This window comes from Natator depressus, chromosome 16 (assembly GCF_965152275.1).
Source record: "Natator depressus isolate rNatDep1 chromosome 16, rNatDep2.hap1, whole genome shotgun sequence".
NCBI classification, from domain to species: Eukaryota; Metazoa; Chordata; order Testudines; family Cheloniidae; genus Natator; species Natator depressus.
The window spans coordinates 18,834,095-18,854,800 of NC_134249.1; the positions used below are offsets into that span (position 1 = coordinate 18,834,095).

The 20,706-nt window shown below is 46.2% G+C and overlaps 1 protein-coding gene across 2 annotated transcripts in view; it reads left to right on the forward strand.

Moving 5' to 3' along the window:
- Positions 1-13,070, forward strand: part of RXRA (retinoid X receptor alpha) — a 224,881-nt gene extending 211,811 nt beyond the window's left edge. The window contains exons 10-11 of one of the 2 annotated variants that reach the window (XM_074973501.1): positions 1,388-1,493; positions 6,321-13,070. In XM_074973501.1, the coding sequence (XP_074829602.1) occupies positions 1,388-1,493; positions 6,321-6,468 (254 nt within the window). In that variant the 3' untranslated portion in view covers positions 6,469-13,070. The remainder of the gene's footprint in view (positions 1-1,387; positions 1,494-6,320) is intronic. The other variant, XM_074973502.1, reaches the window with a different exon arrangement.
- Positions 13,071-20,706: the final 7,636 nt, after the last annotated feature.

Genomic DNA, 20,706 nt, shown 5'->3' on the forward strand with positions numbered 1-20,706 from the left:
GGATTTGCCCAAGTAGGAAATATTTGAGTGTAACTCTGCCATGTTTGGTTTTTTTTTAAAACCCTTTCAAGATATTTTAATTTACTCTTGCAATCCAGATCGGTAGCCACCAGAAGTTGCCACCCTCCGATGGCAGTTCAGTGGCCTGTATGAAATGAGATTGGTGGTCTCAGACCAGTTCCCTTGTGTCCATGATGCAAAAACCACTAGCACCATAGCTGGTGCTAACTGTCCCCCTTGTTGGCAGCCTCTGCCAGGAGGCCAAGGCTTAAAATGGCCCTTGTCCCCTAACTACAGGGTTCCTGTCACATGAGGGTTGAGTCCCGTGGCTCCGGGGATTGAGGAATGGAGCGGAGAATCTGTTGCTTCCCATCCAGGCCAGGTCTGGAGTGGCTGACCCATATTGCTTTTGAGTTAGGGCAATCGAAATCCAATTCCCAGTGTGCAAAATCCACCAGGAGCTGTACAGCCGGCCCCTTTAATGGCAGTCTCAGCAAAGAGGCCAGGGGTTAAATCCACGCGGAGAACAAACTCCCCCTCTGGCTTGTAGAGAGCTGGCAGGGTTGACACAAGTGCTGTATCCGTCCTGAGGATGTAACTAGCACACTAGCTCCAGAGCTGTTCTTTGTAGCTCTTTCTTACAGGGGAGTAATTGGGCTGTGGTAGAAACAATAGATGGCCTCCTAACTCCCCTCCCCACTCCTCGCTCGCAGCGTAAAAGCAGGCACAGTTGGCCGATGAAGGCCATCAGTTCCTGGTTCCATCCCCTGTCTAGTTCCCTGGCTCTCTCCCTTCATCCAGCTAGCTGGTTTCCTGGGCCGGAAGGGGAAGCTGATTTCCCAAATGGGGAGAGACGCTCAACCATTGCCTGACTTGAGTTCTGTTGCTTGTGAAAGAAGCTGGGGAATGAAAGCACTATCCAAACAGGTCCCCCTCCCCGTCCCCTGCAGCACACTGCTCCTCAGTGCTGTACCACAACCCTGGCCTGGACGGGGGGGCCTCCATTCTAGGGTTGCAGAGCAATTTGGTCTCCATTTCCATTCTGCTCTCGGCCTTTGTGCTGAGCCAGCCAACAACCCGACTGCTGGGAGCTAAACTGAGATAAACACCCTCCCCCATCAGCCCCGACTCATTTCACAGCGGGCACCAAACAATCCTCTCCAATTAGGTGCCCCTAAAGTGCTGTTCAGTCACCACCAAACTAGGCCAGAATCAAACCAGTGACCGGAGACATCCATTCCCCTTAGCTGGCCATTAGGGGACGGCTCTGCATGTACGCGGCCCACCAGTCGATACGCCTCACTCGTCTACTGTCTCCATCCTGAAAATGTCCAACGAGCTCCAACATGTGCCTTCGTCTCAGCTAAGGGTCCTTGTTGTGTTTCAGACTCGAAAGGACTCTCCAACCCCGCTGAGGTGGAGGCTTTGCGTGAGAAGGTGTACGCATCACTAGAGGCATACTGCAAACACAAATACCCCGACCAGCCTGGAAGGTGAGTGTCTGAGCATGGATGCCTGCCATGGGCAGGGCTGGCACCAAGCTCCTGTTCTTTGCTACTAGACAAGACCTGTCTGCAGTGCCATCCAAAAGCTGCTCCTGGGGAAGGGTTCCAAGAAGTGTCATCCCCTCCCCATTCCAAGTAATAACAACACTATGCACTTACTGGAAGCAGTGCCTTTTGTCTGGGGAACACAGACCCTTTACAAGCCTTAAGATTTGCAAGAATCGTATAGATAGGTAATGTGAACCTTTTATAGATGAGTAATTGGAGAATGAGAGCTACATTTCCCGGCTGGTATAAGTGGAGGCAACATGGTTGAAGCTAAACAATTAATTTTGCCTTGCTTGATCAATGGAGCCTCACAAGCCCCCCACTATGAAGTGCAGAAGTGTCACCACCCCCGTTTTACTGAATGGCCAATGGAGGCAGAGAGAAGTGATGCAACTTGCACAAGGTCACGCAGCGAGTCGGTGCTGGGAAAAGAACCATTGTGTTCCTTCTGATCCCCTACTGTAGCCACTAGAAACACATAGCAATGGGATGAGTGCACCCCAGGGGAAACCACCAAGAATAAACCACCGAAAAACAAGACACACACGGAGTTAATTTTCAGTGGCACATGAGCATCACTGCTGGGAAGCGAAAGCCTCAGTTGAAGCTCCCCCTTTCTCTCTCCCCCCACCCCAATCCAGCTGGGTACAGGAGGTGAAATTCACAATGCTTTCCTGGATCATTCCAGAATTGAGTGGGCGCATTTTCCCAGTCACAGCTTGGTGTTGGCAACTTCCAGCTAAGATACGGTCAGGAACAAAATGAAGGAATGCATTGTGAATTGCCTGTTGGTACAAGTCAGTTAAGGAATGTGTATATCAGTAAAAATGGCAAAATAGTGTAGAAATTTGGATTCACATCTCATCTGGCTTTCTGGGCTTCCTTTGCTGGACAGTAGAAAAAAATGGATCCTCTTACAACAGTAACTGATTCATGCAACGATTGAGAGCCATTGTGCCAACCCAAAATTGCTTTGAGGTTGCAATGTTCTGGACTTCAATATCAAAATTCAAAGTCGGCCCTGAGCCAGGGATGGCTCATCAGGCTGATGCGGTTTAAGACTCATCAGTTTCCATAGCCAGTAGTACACAAGTGAGCAAAGTGGCAAGCATTATGTCTGACCACCTTTGACTACTCTGACCTAATGGATCACCTACCCATTTTGCAGCTGGGTAAACAAGAGGCACCCTTTCAGTGTGCAATCAAGCAAGGCTCAGATCCATGGCTGCGGGGAGTGTAATCAAGCAGTGTTTTGTAAGATTGTTAGAATGGCTAAAAAATAGTGTGAATATTATTGCCTGCCCTGTTTGGTTTGGAGGATGGTGGGAGGTGGGTTGGCAACCTTGAAGAAAAGGACAGGAAAGGTTGGTTGAAGCCCAGAAAATCCCATGCAACTCACCTAAGTTTTGGATCCTCTTGCCAGCTCTGAAGCCAACTCAGGTTCATGTAAATTTCACCTTTCAAGTAAACCTGGACCCAATTTTGACTGAACTTTTGTAGTAATTTTCAAAAGATCTCAATTCCCATTTGGGTTTGAAATAAGTGGTCAGCCATAATTGCCACAATGGGAGCTGCCTTTGAAAATCAGGCCCTCTTCCTCAGCAATGGACTGACCCAAACCCCCAGATGCAAACACCCTGTCTTTGGAGAGGTGTGCAAAATCCACATTGAACTTTCCAGCCTGTGCTCATCACTACTCCTTTGTTTGCACTTCAGATCTGAGCAGACTTCATGGGAGCGGGGTGGGATTCAGAGTTGCGACCAAGTTTTGCTCTGAGTTTCTGGATTCATTGGAACCTGAGATTTGGGAGGTGTAAACCTACCTGGATCGAAACCAAAGCAAATATTCTCAGAAAACCCTGTAAAGCAAGATCACCCCGTTTCACTTAGCTCTGTTCCAAAACCCATGAAGATCTAAATGGCTTTGACACAGCTGGACTAAGGTGTGAGGACTCCACTGGAGATCTCTCTGCTCTGAGGACTACGCTAGTGATCACCGTGAAATGGAAGGAAATATTCAATGCATCAGATGACCGATACCATAGTCCAGTGGACGGGAGTCCTGGATTCTATTCCTAAATAGGGCGGAAGAATCCCATGCATTGCTATAGGCTGGGGACTGACTGGCTAAGTGGCAGTTCTGCAGAAAAGGACCTGGGGATTACAGTGGACAAGAAGCTTGACAAAGCCCTGGCTGGGATGATTTAGTTGGTGTTGGTCCTGCTTTGAGCGAGGGGTTGGACTAGATGACCTCCTGAGGTCTCTTCCAACCCTAAAAATAAAAAAAATTTTTTTTTAAAAAAAAAATGACACAATGTGATTCCCACCTGGGGTCAGGAAGAAATTCCTCCCCTGGTAGAACAATGGACAGTTGAATTCTTTGTGGGCGATTTACTGGATCATCCCACAGTAGGCACTACCAGAGACTAGACAGTCCACTGGTGAGTTTCAAATGCCCTTCCTGCAAGACTATGAATAAATATTGTACTCTAGGAACTGGGCTCACAAGAATAGTGTAAATGCTCATGCACCAAATAAGCAACTCCTTCACAACAGCCAGGCTAAGGGAAACTTTCCAAGGCCAAACATAACTGAGCCCCAGCCTCCTTGTGCTGCTCTAGCAGGGAGGGCTTGGTGTGCTTGTGACATGAAGCAGCCTCACACAATCAGCTCCCTTCTCTCCTGCCCAGCCCCAGCTCTGGTGCATTGTGCGGTGGGCTGGTTATCTCATGGTTAAATGTATCCGAAGGCTGCAACCATCATCTGGTTTGGTTTAGAGTGAAACTTCCTGGATGGGATGGCAGGTCTGATTTGTTTTTTCTGGCCCTTGTCCCACTGCTCTTTCCAGCTCAGCAAATATACATACATACACACACACACACACACACACAAGAGCACACACTCCTTGTCCTCCCCCCCAACACACACACACTCCTTTCCCTGGCCCAGCTCCAGCCTTGAAACTGCATTGGTTATTTTGAAGCCCTGCTTGCATGGGGACAATACAAATAAATAAATAAAGACATTCTCTATTATTAATAGGAATTCTTTAAAAACATTCATCCAAAGCGCAACGGTGTGTAGCGGGGTGGCGGGAGGGGGAGCCAAATGAACTGAGCAGAGATCTCATGGAGCCGCTGTGGAGGTGGGGGTGGAGAAGGGTCACTGGAGAGACAGTTCTGCATCTGCGCCCTATGCAATTCCTAACTCATTGGGCCTGAGCCTATCAACCCAAAGGAACAGGAATTGCAGGTGAGTCCCATTGTTTGCCCTGGGGTCAAAATCCACATCACATTGAGAAGCCATATTGCAGCTACCCCCGCTAAAGGGAGCTCCTGGCCTCCTCTCTTCCCTCTGGATCACTGGTGCCTGGCGTGTATTCCCCACCAGCTGGCTCCTCTCCACTGGACTCTAGATTCAGGGCAGGCAGAGCACAGCCTTCCCCAGAGCTGCTGGCCAGCCTTGTGGGCGACGGTGGGGGGTGGGGGAGGTCCTCTCACATCCAGAGTTTTGCTGAAAATCACCAGGGCCTGTCTGTCCCCCACTGCTTGGGGAGCTTTTGAGGCCACAGAGCCAGCTCCTTAAACCCGTGATCCTGCTCCGGTTTGGAGTGTCCCTCAGTGCCAAACGCTGTTTCTCCTGTGGTTTGAAAGTCTTTCCCATGAAGCATCAAAGCCCTTGTATGTGAATGCAGCACTCGTTGCTTGTCAGCAATTTTTTTGAAGCATCGTGGGCACAACAGGAAAAGCACCTCTGCGGGGCTGAGCTGAGGGAGAGAGCTCCTTTTAGCCGGTGGATAAAGTAGATGGGCAGTTTCCAGAACACCAGCCAAAGAGAAGTGGGAGCTGCTTACCCACCCCAGCGAGAGGAGGAGGGGCTGTGTTTTAAAACCTGCCCTGGCACATACAGTGGAGTCTTTGCCTGGGGGGCAAGTCTGAGCTCCAACTTCAACCCCTTGCTTGAGAAGATGCTACCATCTTCCATTTGATTCACCCCGGGTATAGTGCCCCTCAGCCCACAGTCCCGCTTTGCCAGCGGGTCCCGAAGGCAGAGAGCCGTTGAAGCAGGGTACCTGTCTGGGGATATGTGTGAAGAGTGACTTGTGGCACTGCTGGCTATGGTGAGTTGCCGTGTTACTTCATTAAGGGGATGCAGTCAGGCTGAATTCTAGTCAGTTTCATGAAATGAGTAAAAAGTCACCCCAGCCCCTCTGGCTGGTTTTTGTGCTTTTACAGTCACATTTTCCTATATCTAAAGGGGAAAGAAAAGAGGGCCAGATGCTGATGTGTTGTCTCCACTGACTGCTGCCCTGCCGCAATGTTTCTTCTCTCCCCTACTATTGTGTAAGACTCACACAAACGACAACAGGAAAATGACTTAAATGGCTGTACACAGAGTGCTGCCAAATGCAAACCCAACACTCCAGAGGGAGAGATTCCCTCTACCCTATTTCACTTCTGGTAATCGCAGACTATTGTCATTGTTTACCTTGATCGGATGTCCCGCAGGGAAGAGAGTCAGTTGGTAACTTCTCGGTGTCCTGAGTCCACGGGGGATTTAGCCATGTGACTTCCAGTAACTAGAGAGAGGTCCAACCCAAAGGATGACCTGTGCTTGGACTAGACCCATCTCTACCAGGAATGTTCACAGGAGCCATGCGAGCTCTCCCTTCCATGCTGCACTGCACCTCTGAATCCGATAGACAGCACCAGCTGAGTGTGAGGAGTCTAACCATGTTCTCTTCTTCACTCTTGCTCCCCCCTGCAGGTTTGCGAAACTCTTGCTTCGCCTCCCCGCCCTCCGATCCATTGGCCTGAAATGCCTGGAGCACCTGTTCTTCTTCAAGCTAATAGGAGACACGCCCATCGACACCTTCTTGATGGAGATGCTGGAAGCACCCCACCAAATGACATAGAGAATCTCAGCTGGGTCAGTCCCTTCACCCAGCAGGGGCCTCAGCAGCCTCCTCCCACCTCCGCTCTTCCTCTTCCTCCTCCCTCTCCCCAGTGCCAGAGACCGCATCCACTCTTCTCCGTCTGACCCAGGGTGACACCCCGCTGGCCCTTGCCTCCTCGACACACTGACTTTTGCTCATTTTGTCACCGCTGCATCGAAGGGGCTGACGATTGTTTTACTATTTTAGATGTAGAGAGGTGGGATGTAGCGTTTCAGAAGCAAATAACCCCTCTGCTCTGCCTCCTGGCACACCTGAGTTTGAAGCCAAACTGAAGGCCAGGCTTCTCAGCTCCCTGTCTGCCCCTGCCGTAGTTGGGTTTGGATTTCTGCATGTGGCTGAGATGATTGGTTGGAAGCAGGCAGCGGGGTTGATCCCACCCATAGGAACTCTGAGCTGCTGGGGTTTGGATGGACTGGGGGAGTGGTTTAATCCTGCTTACCCACAGCTGGATATTTTCAGAGGATGGAGTTTTTGAAAGAGGAAAGAATATATATTTTTGGTTTCTAACAATTAGTATTTACTTCTCTCAAGGAAAGCCGCTCTGAAATGGCCCCTGCCATGTCGCGAATGAGGATTTTTTGCAGAGCCTTCTCTTTTAAATGAAAAGCAGGGGATTGTGCGATTGATCGCTTATCCCCTTCGCCCTCCCCAAACTAATGACCTGAACGGAGAGATGACCGGTCACACCGAGAGACTGAGCCCCCCTCTGTGTGTGGAGGGCAGTGTGGACGGCGGTGACTTCAGTGCCCTGCTTTCCTTCTGGAAAAGCAACAGCGTGTCATGATTTTTCCAAAGATGACTGTTCTCTCACTTGTGGATCTAGCCAATCAAAACACGAATCATCCGGATTGCACAAGTCTCTAGCGGTTGCTTTAAGGCTGCAGTGATTCCAATTCCCACTCCCTCCTAAGAGTCTTACTGGGATCCCTACCTCTCCCTTAACACACAGGCATTCGTCATGACCCATAACGCTACGTGCATTTCAAATTCTGGTGTCCACGCACACTTGCTCAGCCAGGCCAAGCAAACTAGTTGATGTTAGTCAGAGTGTCAGGGCTTCTGGGAGAGCCAGTTTGCCTGGCAGTAGGACTGATGGCTACTAGGAGCTCGTAATGGGCATAGTGGTGCTAATAACCGATTCTTCAGCTCACGTGCATGTCGATAGGGCCCAATTCATCATCGTTTTGCAAATCATTGACATCAGTGCAAAATGTTACCACCCTCATCTGACGATTTGGCAGCATGGGTATAGATGACTGCACAGGGTGCTAGGCAATGATAAATTGGGCCTTAGGGCAGCACTTAATTGGTGAGATTGATTGGTGAAGTGAGGGCTGTGCCTTCCCCAAAACTCTTCCCCGTCTGCTCTAGTTATTGATTTTTGTGGGTGATTTGGTGCTCCCCACAGGGATCAGGAAATGGGGGTGCAGCTCTGTCCTAGTGGCCAAAAACGTGGTTTTCCATTTTCTGGTTAAATATTAAATTTACCATCTCAGAATAGAGATTGCAAAGAAATCCCCTCATCCTCCCCCCACAAAAAACCCTTTTGCTTTCTCCATTGGACTCTCGCACCATTTTCTTAGAACAACATGTGATGAGCATTCAGGAACACCTCCGTTTTGAAAGGGCCCGGGCAGGAAACCTTTGCCATGCCTGGGGAGATATCCGAGAACAGCAGGGAGCACTGAAGGGACTACTTACCTTTGCAGTACCTTTGGCTGATATTCCATGTTTCTGTGGTAATTCTGAGGGAAGCTGTATTATAAAAATTCTGCTTTAGCCAGGAAACAAAAATGCAGTAACTTTAGCTTGATCACTCAAAAATCTCTGATCTCTTGGACAGCAAGGTGGCTGGTGGGTTTTTAGGTACTTTCCTAAATGCTTCGATCCTAGAAACACAACCACTGAGGAGTAATTACTTGCTGATCAGAGATACTAATAAAATCTTATCTAGCCCATTCATTAGAAAGCAGGATTGTTCCCTACAGTCTATTCCCCAGAATTCTGTCCAGTCCAGTTTGAAATGACCTGAACAACCAGGACTCCACCACTTCCCTGAGTAGGGAGGTTATTTCACAGTCTGCTGGATCTCACTTTTACAGATTTTTCCAGCTCTTCAGCCTGTTGGCTGATTGTCCCAGGCAGCAGGAGCCGCTTTAAAAAATGTGTGGGGAAGGTGGATCAGTTTTTTTTGTTTTTTTTTTTTTTTAACAGACTGCTGGTTTCTCACTTAATCCCTGTGCATTTGCCAAAACACAGCACTGCACAAACTCTGGGGAACGTCCTCAGGCTTCTTAGGGAGCAGCGAATCAGCCAGGTGTCGCCTGAGGCCAAGCTAAAAAACAAATTAAAAGGAAAAGCAGAAGAAACAATGAAGTATCTTGCTGATTTTTTTTCAGAGGAAAGTAGCTATTCTTAACACACGAAAGGAGCATTTGGGCCAAGCCAAGAACGAGATGCCTGCAGTTGGCTCCCTACCAGGGACTTCCCTGCTACTTTTATTTGGTTTGTGCTTTAAAATGACAAATTATTAACGTCCAAAACTATTTCTTCTCCTGCCCCATTCGTTACAACTGGCTCTTTAAATAGCTGCTTTGTGTCTCAGTCAAGTGTGATCAAGCAAATCCAACCCTGGGCTATTACCTGTGTTCATTCAGAGGCATGGTTGATACTCAATCTTGCAGCTGCTGCCCACTTTCCAAGCATGCTGGCAGTTCAAGTTCCATCAGCTAATAAGGCCATCTTGTAGTTAAACAAGGATTTCAGGTCATAACTGACCCCCAGGCCAGCCTGAAGTGTCAAATCCACAGAGGCAGGGAACGTGTTTTGGCTGTGTTTCTTTGGCAGCCTGGGCGCTGCTGAAAATATTATTAAACAGCTTCGTCCTGGAAGAATTTGTCAAGGAAACAAGGCAAGAGAACATAGTTATCTAGAGGATGCCAACGTGGACCATCATGGTCTATGCATTTCCATCAGAAGCGTGAGAGAGCGGTCAGCAGGGGATTGTGGGTACCTGTAAACTTCCCACCAGGCTGGCACATGGGATCTGAGCCCAAAAGCATCATGGTTATTTTTTAACCAGCATTTTGGATCACCATCCCTGTCATTGCTACTGAATCTCAGGTGTTTAAACGTTTTAGGAGTCTAAGAAGCCTGGATTATGTGTTATGATGTCTGCCTAGAGCCTGCTTGCCCGAGAATATCAGAGTGCTTTATTAAAGAGCCCATTGAACCTAGCACTGTAATAAACCTTTACTCTTGTTTATCTCCATTGGGCAGAACCCCCTTTTTTTTCAATTGGATGCTTGAAAGGAGCTGTGTTGGGGCTGGAAGTCTAAGTTGCTGTTTGTTTTTCTAGGTTGCAAATGTGAGCTCTTAGCCAGCTTTTCATCAGCCGTCAGAAGGAGCTAGGGAACAGGGGCTGGTTTAGGCCAAAGACGGACTTGTGCGGGGGGGACGATGACTTCTGAGCCCCCCTGGGGAAAGGTGGGCAGAGCTGCGATCTAATGAGCATTCAGCACATCTCACCCACATTAATGTAGAACCACGTCTGAGTCTAAACAGCTTCTCCGGCTCTTCAGTAAATAAATAGTACAGTATCCTAGAGCAATAGCGTCAAATACTGCACTACCAGTATTAGAAACTTGAGCATCCCTGCAGAATACTGTAGTGTAAAGATGAAGTATCATCCATCAGTTACAGCAGGCGGTTTGGCAGTCAGGACTCCTGCCAGTGACTTGTTGCGTAACCTTGGGCACGTTTCTGTGCCTTGGTTTCCCTTTCTTTAAAATGAGAAGAATAATAATAATGCCTCCTAAGCATGGAGCATGAGGTTCTTTTTAATTTCGAGGGGTGTTTCAGCAGAGGTAGAGACAGATCTTCAACTGGTGCAGATCGGCAGAGCTGCATTGACGTCAGTGGGGGCTATGGTGATTTGTACCAGCTGAAGATCTGGCCCGTAGGGAGTCGAGGCAGCATTTGTAGGAACGTATTTTACCCTGAACAAACATGAACGACCCATTTCAGGACCTGCAAGCGACAGTTACCAAAATCATATGCCAACCCAAATGTTCCCGGCCCTGCTTGTTCCCCAGCTGGAGTGACACAGAAGCCCACATGGGCTCTGTGACTTTTGCAGCAGCAGCAGCCTTAAAGTGACCCGCTTTTACTTGGATTTAATTGACTCCTTCATTTGTATCTTCCTTCATGTCGGTTTTTTTCCCCCTCCTCATCATTATAACTATTATAACTATAATACATGCTTGTTTGAAGAGGTGATACATGGGTAAAAAAGGAAAGGCACATTATTCACTAGAGAGCTAGGACTTTTACTTAACCAGACATTAGTATTCTCGCAAAATCTGGTTCGATTAAGGTGATTTATTTTTTAATTCTTGGTTGGTTTTTTTTTTTATTATTATTATATTTGTTTGGTGGGACAATCTTTAATTTTCTAAAGATAGCACAAACATCAGCTCTTCAGCCACCCACCTGCCACACTGGATGTTCTTCGCTGCCTTGTGTGTGTGTTTCCACTGGATCCTGGAACAAACTGAGCTTAAATCAATGTGCATTTTAGGATGTTTCCTCAAGAAGCCGTTGCACCTTCCCCCCACTTTCTTTTCCCCCAATCCCTAACTCCCAAACGCCCACTTCATGTAAAACCTTCACCGCGGAGCTATTTGCGTGAAAGGCCTTGAAAACGTACATGTACTGTATACTTAGGCAACATACAGTGTAACTGGCCCCATGGTTCCTGGCAGCCAAGCTGATCTCTGCACTTTCAACCTTTAGACAGCGGTTTCAACTCAAATCTGCGTCACATCCGTTGAAGGGGAACGTTCCAGCCTAAACCCAGAGAAGTCTGCGGCGGGGGAAAAGTAATACATCAGATTGGTTTTGTCTCAAAGGTCCAGGACTGGAAAAGCAAATTGGCTACACCCCCAGTCCCTGGAGTTCTCCAGTGAACTGTAAGATCCGGTCTCTCTGAGTCGTATATTTCTTTGGAACAGACTGCAGCCCACTTGCGTAACTGAAGAATATATTCAGCCACCCATCCTTTGACTCTTTGCCTGCTCATCCCTTCCCACACTGCCACCACCCATCAGCCCGTTGAAACCAGTGCGGGTGTAAGTGGCACACATCCAGCAGCAAAGCTGACGCAACCTTCTACCTGGACTGTTCAGCAGCCCTGAAGTGATTTGCTCTTTTCCAAAGGGCAAGAGGAACTTAAATGTTTGTAATCAGCAAATGGACAAAGGCTGGTTCTTTATCATCAGAGCAGGACCAAAGGAACCACACCTGACCACCGACCTCCCAGTCAACATTTTGGCACTCTTTGAGGACAATCCTAAATGGTGGTGGTCGAAGTGGGGTCAAGGATGGAGACACGTGACCTTGTAGCTGGCCCCTGTTACCAGCAGTGGCTAAATAGCTGATGATGTCCCCATCAGTGACCAGAGTGCATGATCTATTTTAAGTTGATACATATGTGTGTGTGTATACATGTATGTACTGTAGATATATACACTGTATAAATATCCTCACTCACATATACATATATTATAACCGTAGCAATTACAGACTTTTTGTTTTCTTTAATTTGATTCTTTTTTTTTTCTCATACATTTTTGCTTCATGTAAGCAAGTACATTGTATCAGAACCCCTTCTGGATTGGCTTGCACCAAGACCGGATCTTTATAACTCAAGACAAAGGAAATGCATCTATTTTAAGATGCTTTTTTTTTTTTTTTTTTTTTTTTTTTTTAGAAGCAGGTGATTTGACTAAAATAGCTTTAGCAATTCCCAACACTTAGCGAGAGATGCCTTAGCTATGGGGTGCATAGCTAAAATAAAATAAAATGTAGAAAGAATTACAAAAATAAAAAAACTGAAATAAATAAAAAAGAAGATAAGGAAAAAATATCTAAATCATCAATAAAGTTTAAAAAATCTATTTTTGTACAAATGTAATTTTATCCCTTACATATTCTTTGTTTTATTTCTGCTTCTATAGAGATTGTTGTAAACTCTTTCTCTCTGTATAGATGTTCCACCAAAGGGACGGAAACCTGAATGAGAGGGAGAAAAAATTGACAGTGTTTTAAAGGCTTTCTATGAAATCTCTTTGGAAATATTTTTTTTAATGGACTTTTTATTCTTTCCCCCACCACTTCTGAAAAAAAAAATTTTTTGGTCTCTTGTCATGTTTATCCGGCGTTCCTGCAGGTCTGTTTTACTGTGAAATCACTACCGTATATTATTGTTCACACACACACAAAATGCTGCTGGAAACGCCAGTATTTTGATGAACAATTGTATTAGAATTGTAAAAAAAAAAAAGAGGAAAAAAAAAGAAAATATACGAGCGTTTTAAAATATAATCTGGTTCAAGCCCTCTTTTGTTCTTAATGGGTGTTCTTTGATTTACTCTTTAAAGACCTGATCCCAACCCCATTGAAGTCAATGTAAATACTCTCTCATTGACTTCCCTGGGCTTTGGAGTGTCCCCTCCACCAGTACTTCAATGGAATCATTGGCAAACTTCATGTTTTCTCACTTGTATCTGTAATGAACCAGTGTGCACAGCTCCACCTTGTGGCTACCTTTAGTCCTGTTTACATTTCTACTCCACTTGGCTTTTTTTTTCCCTTCCTGAACTGGGCAACCTGAGCTGCTTGATGTCAGAAGAAGAGAGGCTGAGATTCAACGGCTCTCTTAGGTTATTGTTACCATTTGGTTTACACATGATCTGTCTACGGTTGGACAGAGGACAGAAATTCAGTCCAATAGCCAGCCACCGTTGTGTGAGAGCTGTATTCCCGTTCGAGAACCACAGACCTGTCCACTCCAGTGTAAAACACAAGCTGTTCCTCGCCTCCCAGGCCACGCGCTCCAGAATACGCAGCCTGTATTGGTGTTATGCTCTGCGATACATGATCGCAAGTGGCCCGAAACCTTTCAATTGGGTTGGGTGGGTGGGTGGAGGAAAACAGACATTTTCCTTCCCCCATTGCCTGCTGCTCAGCCAGATGAGCCTTTGAATTCGCCGAAACACCTGTGGGACCAGAGAATGCTCGTGGTACAGTTCAGAACTCCAGGCACTCCTAGAAGCAAACTGGATACTAGCTGTTGTGGGGGAAAAGCTTTCCCTCTGCCGTAGGCAAATCACCCGTAACACCTTCCAGATTTTGCCTTAGATAACTTAATAGAAATACAGCGGTGGCATAATTCTCTCTGCTTAGCATAGGGGATCCCGAGGGAATGCTGCAGATACTCAGGTATTGTAATTAATGCAGGCCATTGGAAAGCTGTTAAGGCTGATCACTGGAGATTAGGGTGAACAGGTCATAGGGATGGTGCCTAGTGTAAAACCCCTACTGCTGATGACGAGCGCTGTGGATGCACAATGGAAGATCCAAAGCCAATGTCAATTCAGTTTTGCACCTTGCGGGCCGTAGTCAGACTTAAGGGTGTAGAGTCCTGTGCACATGGAGTCCTTTCATTGACATCAAGAAGGCTTTGGATCAGGCCCTACGAGGACAATTGATATCAATGGGAGGGCTGGGTGAGGGTCTGGGAACAGAGGTTACCCCTTGGCTTTTCTTTTGCTGAGGGGGATTGTTTTGTGCAGCTCTGGTGCTTGTGATCGGCCAGTATAGAGAGGAGCAAGGCTGCCTTTTGGGTAGCCTATTCCACTGTAAAACATCGATACCTTGAACTAATATAGCAGGACCGTGACTGCACAATGGAGACGTTAATCCACACCCCTTTGGGATCCACTAAGTGTTCGGCTCAGCATGGAGAGTAGGCGCACCCCGGTCCTTTTGTGACACTTCTCACTCACACAGTGACAACGTTATATTGACACTCTGTCCCCTGAGGGCTGGCATGAAGATACCAGGAGATTGTGTTGTTTTAAACCCACCTTCCCTGCTGATGTCCAATTTGTGCCCTCAAGTGGGAGCATTGCAGTGTAGGGAGGTGTCACTGAATTCCTAAGGCAGGTTGTGTGTGAACAGTAGCTGCTAGCAGTGGTCTGGGCTCTAACCTGAACTTGGTGCTACAAAGAAGACTGGATTTGCTCTTGGGTTTACAGTGGAGGTGAATGTTCTCCAATTGCGACAGAATAGATCAAAATGTTGGGGGGGGGGCCTTAAATTGAGTTAGTGCTGATCTGTGAATTTAAAAAGCACTTACATTTTGTTTGAAAAGGGAGGTGGGGGAAGTTTTTACCTTAAACTCAGCATATTTAGCAAGATCGCTGCATTTTGTGCTCACTAGTGCAAGCCTTCAGGAAAATATACTGCAGTAATAATCTCTAATGCTACAGCGTAGTGTTACTGCAGAGTTTGAGGCTGTTATTGCACAGTACTATAGTCATGATGGTTAAGTATACAATACTGCAACAGGGTGAAATGGCAGAAGATGGGCCCCAAGGAGCTTTGGACCTGACTCTGAGCTGATGCTGGTGCAGCTCAATTGACTTCAGTGGAATCTTTCCTGATTCATGCTGTAACAGAGATCAGGGTCAGGCCTGGTATTTGGATATAGATTAGGGTTAAGATAGCAGTTTGAAGCTCTGAGAGCTAGGGATTGGGTTGTGGTTCAGGTTTGACAGCTGCAAAAATGGTGTGAGCTGTTCTTGTGAAATGTTGTCTTGTGGGATTCTGGGGAGATCAGCTGATTTGGGCCATTTTGAACGGGGGACTTCTGGAAAGAGCAGCTGGCTATATGAGATGTTAGCCGTCTTGTGCTGTTCCCCTGGAAATATTGGCTGCATCCAGTCTGAAAACAGATCCCATTCACCGCTGGATCCCCTCCAAATCCATCGTGTTTGAGGGGGAATGTTTGGAATTGAGCTTCCAGTTTTGCCCCATTTCTAAGGACAATTTAAAGAAAAATGGAGAGGGGTTTTTACAACTGGGTTAGATTTTACATGGTAATGGGGAAAAGGACACAGTCGGATGCTGCTGAGTGAAGAAAGGTCTGGCCTTTTCACCGCTGAAATCCCACATATGCTCTTAAATACACAGCGCCCATTCTGGGCCTCTGCATAGGGCTGAAATTCACCCCCCACCCCCAAGGCAGTATCTCAGGTGAAGGGAGGGGCAGACGGCACACACAGCCTGTTGAGTTGACAAATTTCCTTGCTCCTGTCTCAGAGGCTGGTTATTTGTCTTGTTAATCTGCAGGCAACAGTATGTATTTGGAGAATAAATATTTACCTCCCTTTCCTGTGTTTTTTGGTTCTCCCAGGGTTGAGCTAGGTGGCTAGGACCGGTGGCGATGTGATATTCTTTCTCTTTAACAGAGGACTCACATTCACTGTAGTGATTGATTAGTAGTCTGACTTAAAAGCGCTCACTGGTTTTAAAATACATTTATTTTTAACATAAGATTTGTTTATATATTTAAAAAAGAAAGTAAACATGAAACAGCTTTCTTTCTTTCTTTCTTTCTTTCTTACTCTTCACAGCTTCTTGGTGATCAACACTCAGTTTGTCGAAATCTCACTTGTGAAGTTTCTCTATTCTTCCCTCCCCTCTCCTTTCTTTTCCTCTCCTCCCCGGGAGAGGGTTCATGATCAATTTGCTGCTTTCTCATGGCCTTAGAACATGAAGGGAGTAAGAGGTGCGGAGCTTGGAAAACTCTTTGGGATTTCTCTGTCTTATGCAGAGATCAAAGCGCCTGTTTTGAACTTTTCTTGATTTGCTGGTATCAGATGATTATTGTTTAATGTAATAAAATCTGTTACATACAATCAATGTGTGGGGGCTTTTCTTCTGTCCGAATTTTGGGCACCAGAAATTAGGGCCTTGAGTGTACAAAACTCATCTATATTTTTAAAGATCTTTTTAGCCTGTGGATGAAAAGCTGGACACTGGTGCATGGATGCTACCCCGGCTGGTTCAGAGATCTGACTAGCTAGGTCCACTCAGAGTGTTGCCAACTCTCGTGATTTTATCATGAGTCTTGTGATAGCTGGTGTTTTTTCTTAAATCCCCAGCTCCTGGAGGCATGTGATAAAGGGCAAATCTCAGCTTTCGTTTTGAAAAAAATCATGATTTTTAAGCCAGTCTCATGATATTTTGGGTCCTGACTCCTGATGTTTGAATGCTTGGGGCCGGCAATACTGCGAGCATCCAGAAGTTTGGCGCTGATCCAAAATCTGATGAGAACAGGCCAGAAAATACTGCAGGAACAGGTGTCATGGGTGTATTTTGGCACTTGCAACACTGAAAAGCAGGAGCCGTGGAGGGGAATGAATCAAGAGGGGTTTGTCTGAACCACAGCCAGAGTCAGGAGCTGTTGGAGAGGTGAGCTGCAGGGAACAGGACTCCTGTGTTCCACACTGGCATCCATGAGCTCTCCATCTGTGGCGATGGGCAAGTCTCCTGAATTCATCTTTGTCTGCCTTGGGCTCTGTGACTGTGAAATGGGAATAATAATAGTGGCCAATCCCAGAAGGGTTGTGCAGGCTGGTTAATGTTAGTAGAGCTCTTCGTGGAGACATACTAGGACATCCAGGTTGCATTTGGGAAGTCCAGGTCTGTTGGTTTGGCTATCGCTAGTTGCATTATGGTTTTAAATTTATTTTTAAAAAAAATTCCAAAAATGTTTCAGAATGGTTGAAACCAACAGAAAACCTTTTGTTTGACCCGAAACATTTTTTTCCCGACTTTTTGAAATTGCCAACGAACTGACAAATCCATTATTGGTCCAGCGTTCTAGGTGGAAACAGATCGAGGCTAAGTGCATGCTTGCAGTTGCAGGCGAAGCCCTGGGAAGGATTGTCTTGTGGTTAAAGCACTGGCCTGGGTGTCAGGAGTCCTTGGCTCTATTCAGCTGGGCTACCAACTTGCTTTGTGACAATGGGGGAGTCACTTAACTTCCTCATGCCCTGTAGTAAGTGACACCACTTCCCTTCCTCAGAGCAGTGGGGAGCGGGAATTGTGAGCCATCAGCTGCTAGGGTTTGTAAAGTGGTTTGAGATCCTTAGATAGGAGGGCAAAGTTCCATTATTTCTTGCCATGACTCAATCCTGCGGGGATAGGGGCTTTGGGAATACAACACGAGAGATCATTTCTCTCTCTGGTACTTTATCATTTACTAACTGTCCAAGGAGCATGGGCTAGTTCTCTCCTAATGATCCCTCTCGAGTGGCTTTTTCACCCCAACCAGCCCATTAGGATAATCATCGTAATGCCTCCAAGGAGGGTCGGGGCAGCCGTCACTGTGGGCACAGTTCCAGCGGCCTGAGTGGGGACCTCAATCTTCTGCATCAAGTTGCCAAGCAACACTTCTGCAGGCCTCCCCATCACATCCGGTATCCATAGTGACATCTCTCCCCAGAACAGAGATACTGGACTAGCTGAGTTTGCTGTGTGAAGAAGCTCGAGCCTTTTGGCCTGATTCTCCTCTCCCACAAAAAGGTGGAAAGGGGTGTTGAATTATGCTGGGTGTAAAAGCAGGGTGAATGGAGGGCGAGTTCCCTTGAATTTTCCTTCTGGTCTAGGAGTAATACTAATATACCATCAGGACTCACGCTGAATCACAGTCTATCTATCTCTAGTACTTTACATCATGGCACCGGTTACCTAGCAGAGCAGCTGAGCACTGCACAGTCTTTAATGTATTTACCCTCTCCGCGCCCTTGTGAAGCAGATTGTTACCCATTTTACAGAATGTGAAGGGGAACTGAAGCCCAGAGAGACTAAAATGCCTAGCCTGAATTGAGGAAACGTTTATGCGAAGAGATGCCTTTTGCATTGTGTTGTAAAGTCCTATGGAAGTCAGTGAGTTCTAAGGGCTTTGGAATCAAGCACGAGTTGATTCTGGTCTCCTGCTGCAGAGAGTTCCACAGATGGACAAGATAGCTTTGCCTCCAGCACATCTGAGATTTGGACTGGGTTCTAGCTGCGTTATCCCTGTGGATCTTAGACCCCTAACATAGGATATAGCAATCATCTAAATATTTTTTGTCCCATATTGCCCCATTATAATTGTTTTCAGGCAGGGCAGTCAAACCGTTCTGAATGTGATGTCAAACTCTGATTGATTGTTTGGCTCATCTATAGCAGTGGATAAATGATATAACCCACTTAATCTGCATTCCTGTTCCTTGAAAGGGGAGCATCAGTGTCATTCTGTTGTTTGCTAAGTGTCTGCTTTTGTTAGCACACTCATTAACACGGAGGGATATTGAATAGCAAGGCCCAGCTGTCCAGAGAACTGTATACTCTGGCTGTCACCAAACCATCAGGCCAGATCTGCTCTTATCTCTCTGTAGGAGGCTGTACTTTGGGAGACTCCTTCAGAAAAAGCAACACTCCTCTTGATTAGCCAAACTTGCTGGAGATAGAGGTTTCAGGGTGGGCCTGGAGTCCCTGCAAAGTGGTATGCTGACAAGAGCAAAGTGATGCTGCCACCTGCTGGGCAAAGTGCTGTACTTGCCTTTAGAGGAACATTTTTAAGAAACCCTGTTGGGAAATCTTTGCAACCGGAGGAGGCAGAGATCTGGGAGAGGCTCTCAGTAGTTTTAATTCAAAGAGGCTCACGGGGGAGCTCCTTAATCTTGTTTCATGCCCTATGGGTCTGTGGTCACTCTGAGTTTCTGTTGTGAGCAAAGGCCAGAACTAGAAGAGAAACTCAGTTGAAACTAGAGGCCATCAACTGTCCCCTGGCTCACCTGAAACTCGGACCTGCAGCTCGCTCTCTGGTTTGTACACATCCATGGGCTCTACTTAATGTGTGCAGCTCCGTGTGCATGAATTCTCACAGCCATCTCCTATTGTTTCAAGCATGGCTGCTGCTTCTTTCTGTTTTGCACTCCCTACCACCAATAAAGGCACGACTGTCAATAAAGGCAATAAATAATGTTGTGATTAGATTTAGGATATTCTTTCCTGACCCTTGCAGCCAATCAGCTTATTCCCTGGAAGCATGTGCTTTACTTTCACCATAGCTTCTTTAACCTTCCACCCTCACGCCCTGCACTGTATTTGACTCACTAACTTCCTGCAGCAGTGTGTTCCATAAGTTGACTGACCACTGTGTAAAGCAGTATTTCTTCTTATTTTCCTTTAAATTAATGAGGGGAATTCTTGTTGTTAAAATATGGGAAAGGGTTAAAAATAAGTTTATAGTTAAGTACTCCGTAAAATGTGTACTTTTCATTTCAAAAGGTCTTGAGATCCCAAGGGAGGAGAGAAATACTAGCCATAAAAATTTAGCATCCCTTTCCCCTGCAAAGCTGGTGGCAAACCTTTGTTTGGCTTTACATGCAACATTTTCCATATGGCACTCCAAAACATCTCACTTCCACTAAACCCACGTTTTGTTTTTCTACTAACAAAGTGAGGAATGACTCTTGGCTTGATGATTTGCCACTGCAGAAGGCTAAAAGAAAAGATGCTTTTAAGACTCAGTCCCTCACAATCTAAACCCATTCAGATGGTCACACTGAAATTCATCAGAAGGGCTTTATGTGCAACCACTCGCTCGGTAATATACTTTAGCTGGTGTTTGAGAGAGAGAAAACTATTATGCCAGGGAGAACCTAATTAAAATAATTAAAATATGCATAATTATTAATATACTGATAAAGATGGAGTTGACTGAAGACCAGAAGGACTCTGATTCACAACTGAAATAATGAAAGCACTGTGTGGTTGATTCACTGTGATTCATAGGGTCATATTATCAGTTGCTCGCTCTCTGTGGACTTTTTATTATTTATAGTGTAGTATAGTACAACCAAAATCAGGGCCCCACTGTGCTAGGTGCTGTACACACACATAGTAAGAGACAGTCCCTGCCCCAAATGCTTGGGATGAGGCAAAGAATGAGAGGGGAAACTGAGGCACAGGGAGGTGACGTGTCTTATCCAAGGTCATACAGCTGGTCATTGGCTGAGCTGGGAATAGCCCCCAGGCCTCTTGACTCCAAACCCAGTGCCTCATCTACTAGCCCATGACAAATTTCTATGCCTGCAGTTATTCCCAAATCCTGAGAGTTTTGCTTCTTTCACCATGAATGTTTATTTGTCTGAAAAATAAAAGACATTATTTGCTGTTTGTCATCCTAAGAGGGAAAAAAACAGTTGCTTATCCAATCACAGGAGCAGAAAGAATACCACGTGACTTAGGGGACCAGTCACACAAGATGAATGATGAACAGTGATACTTTGCAAA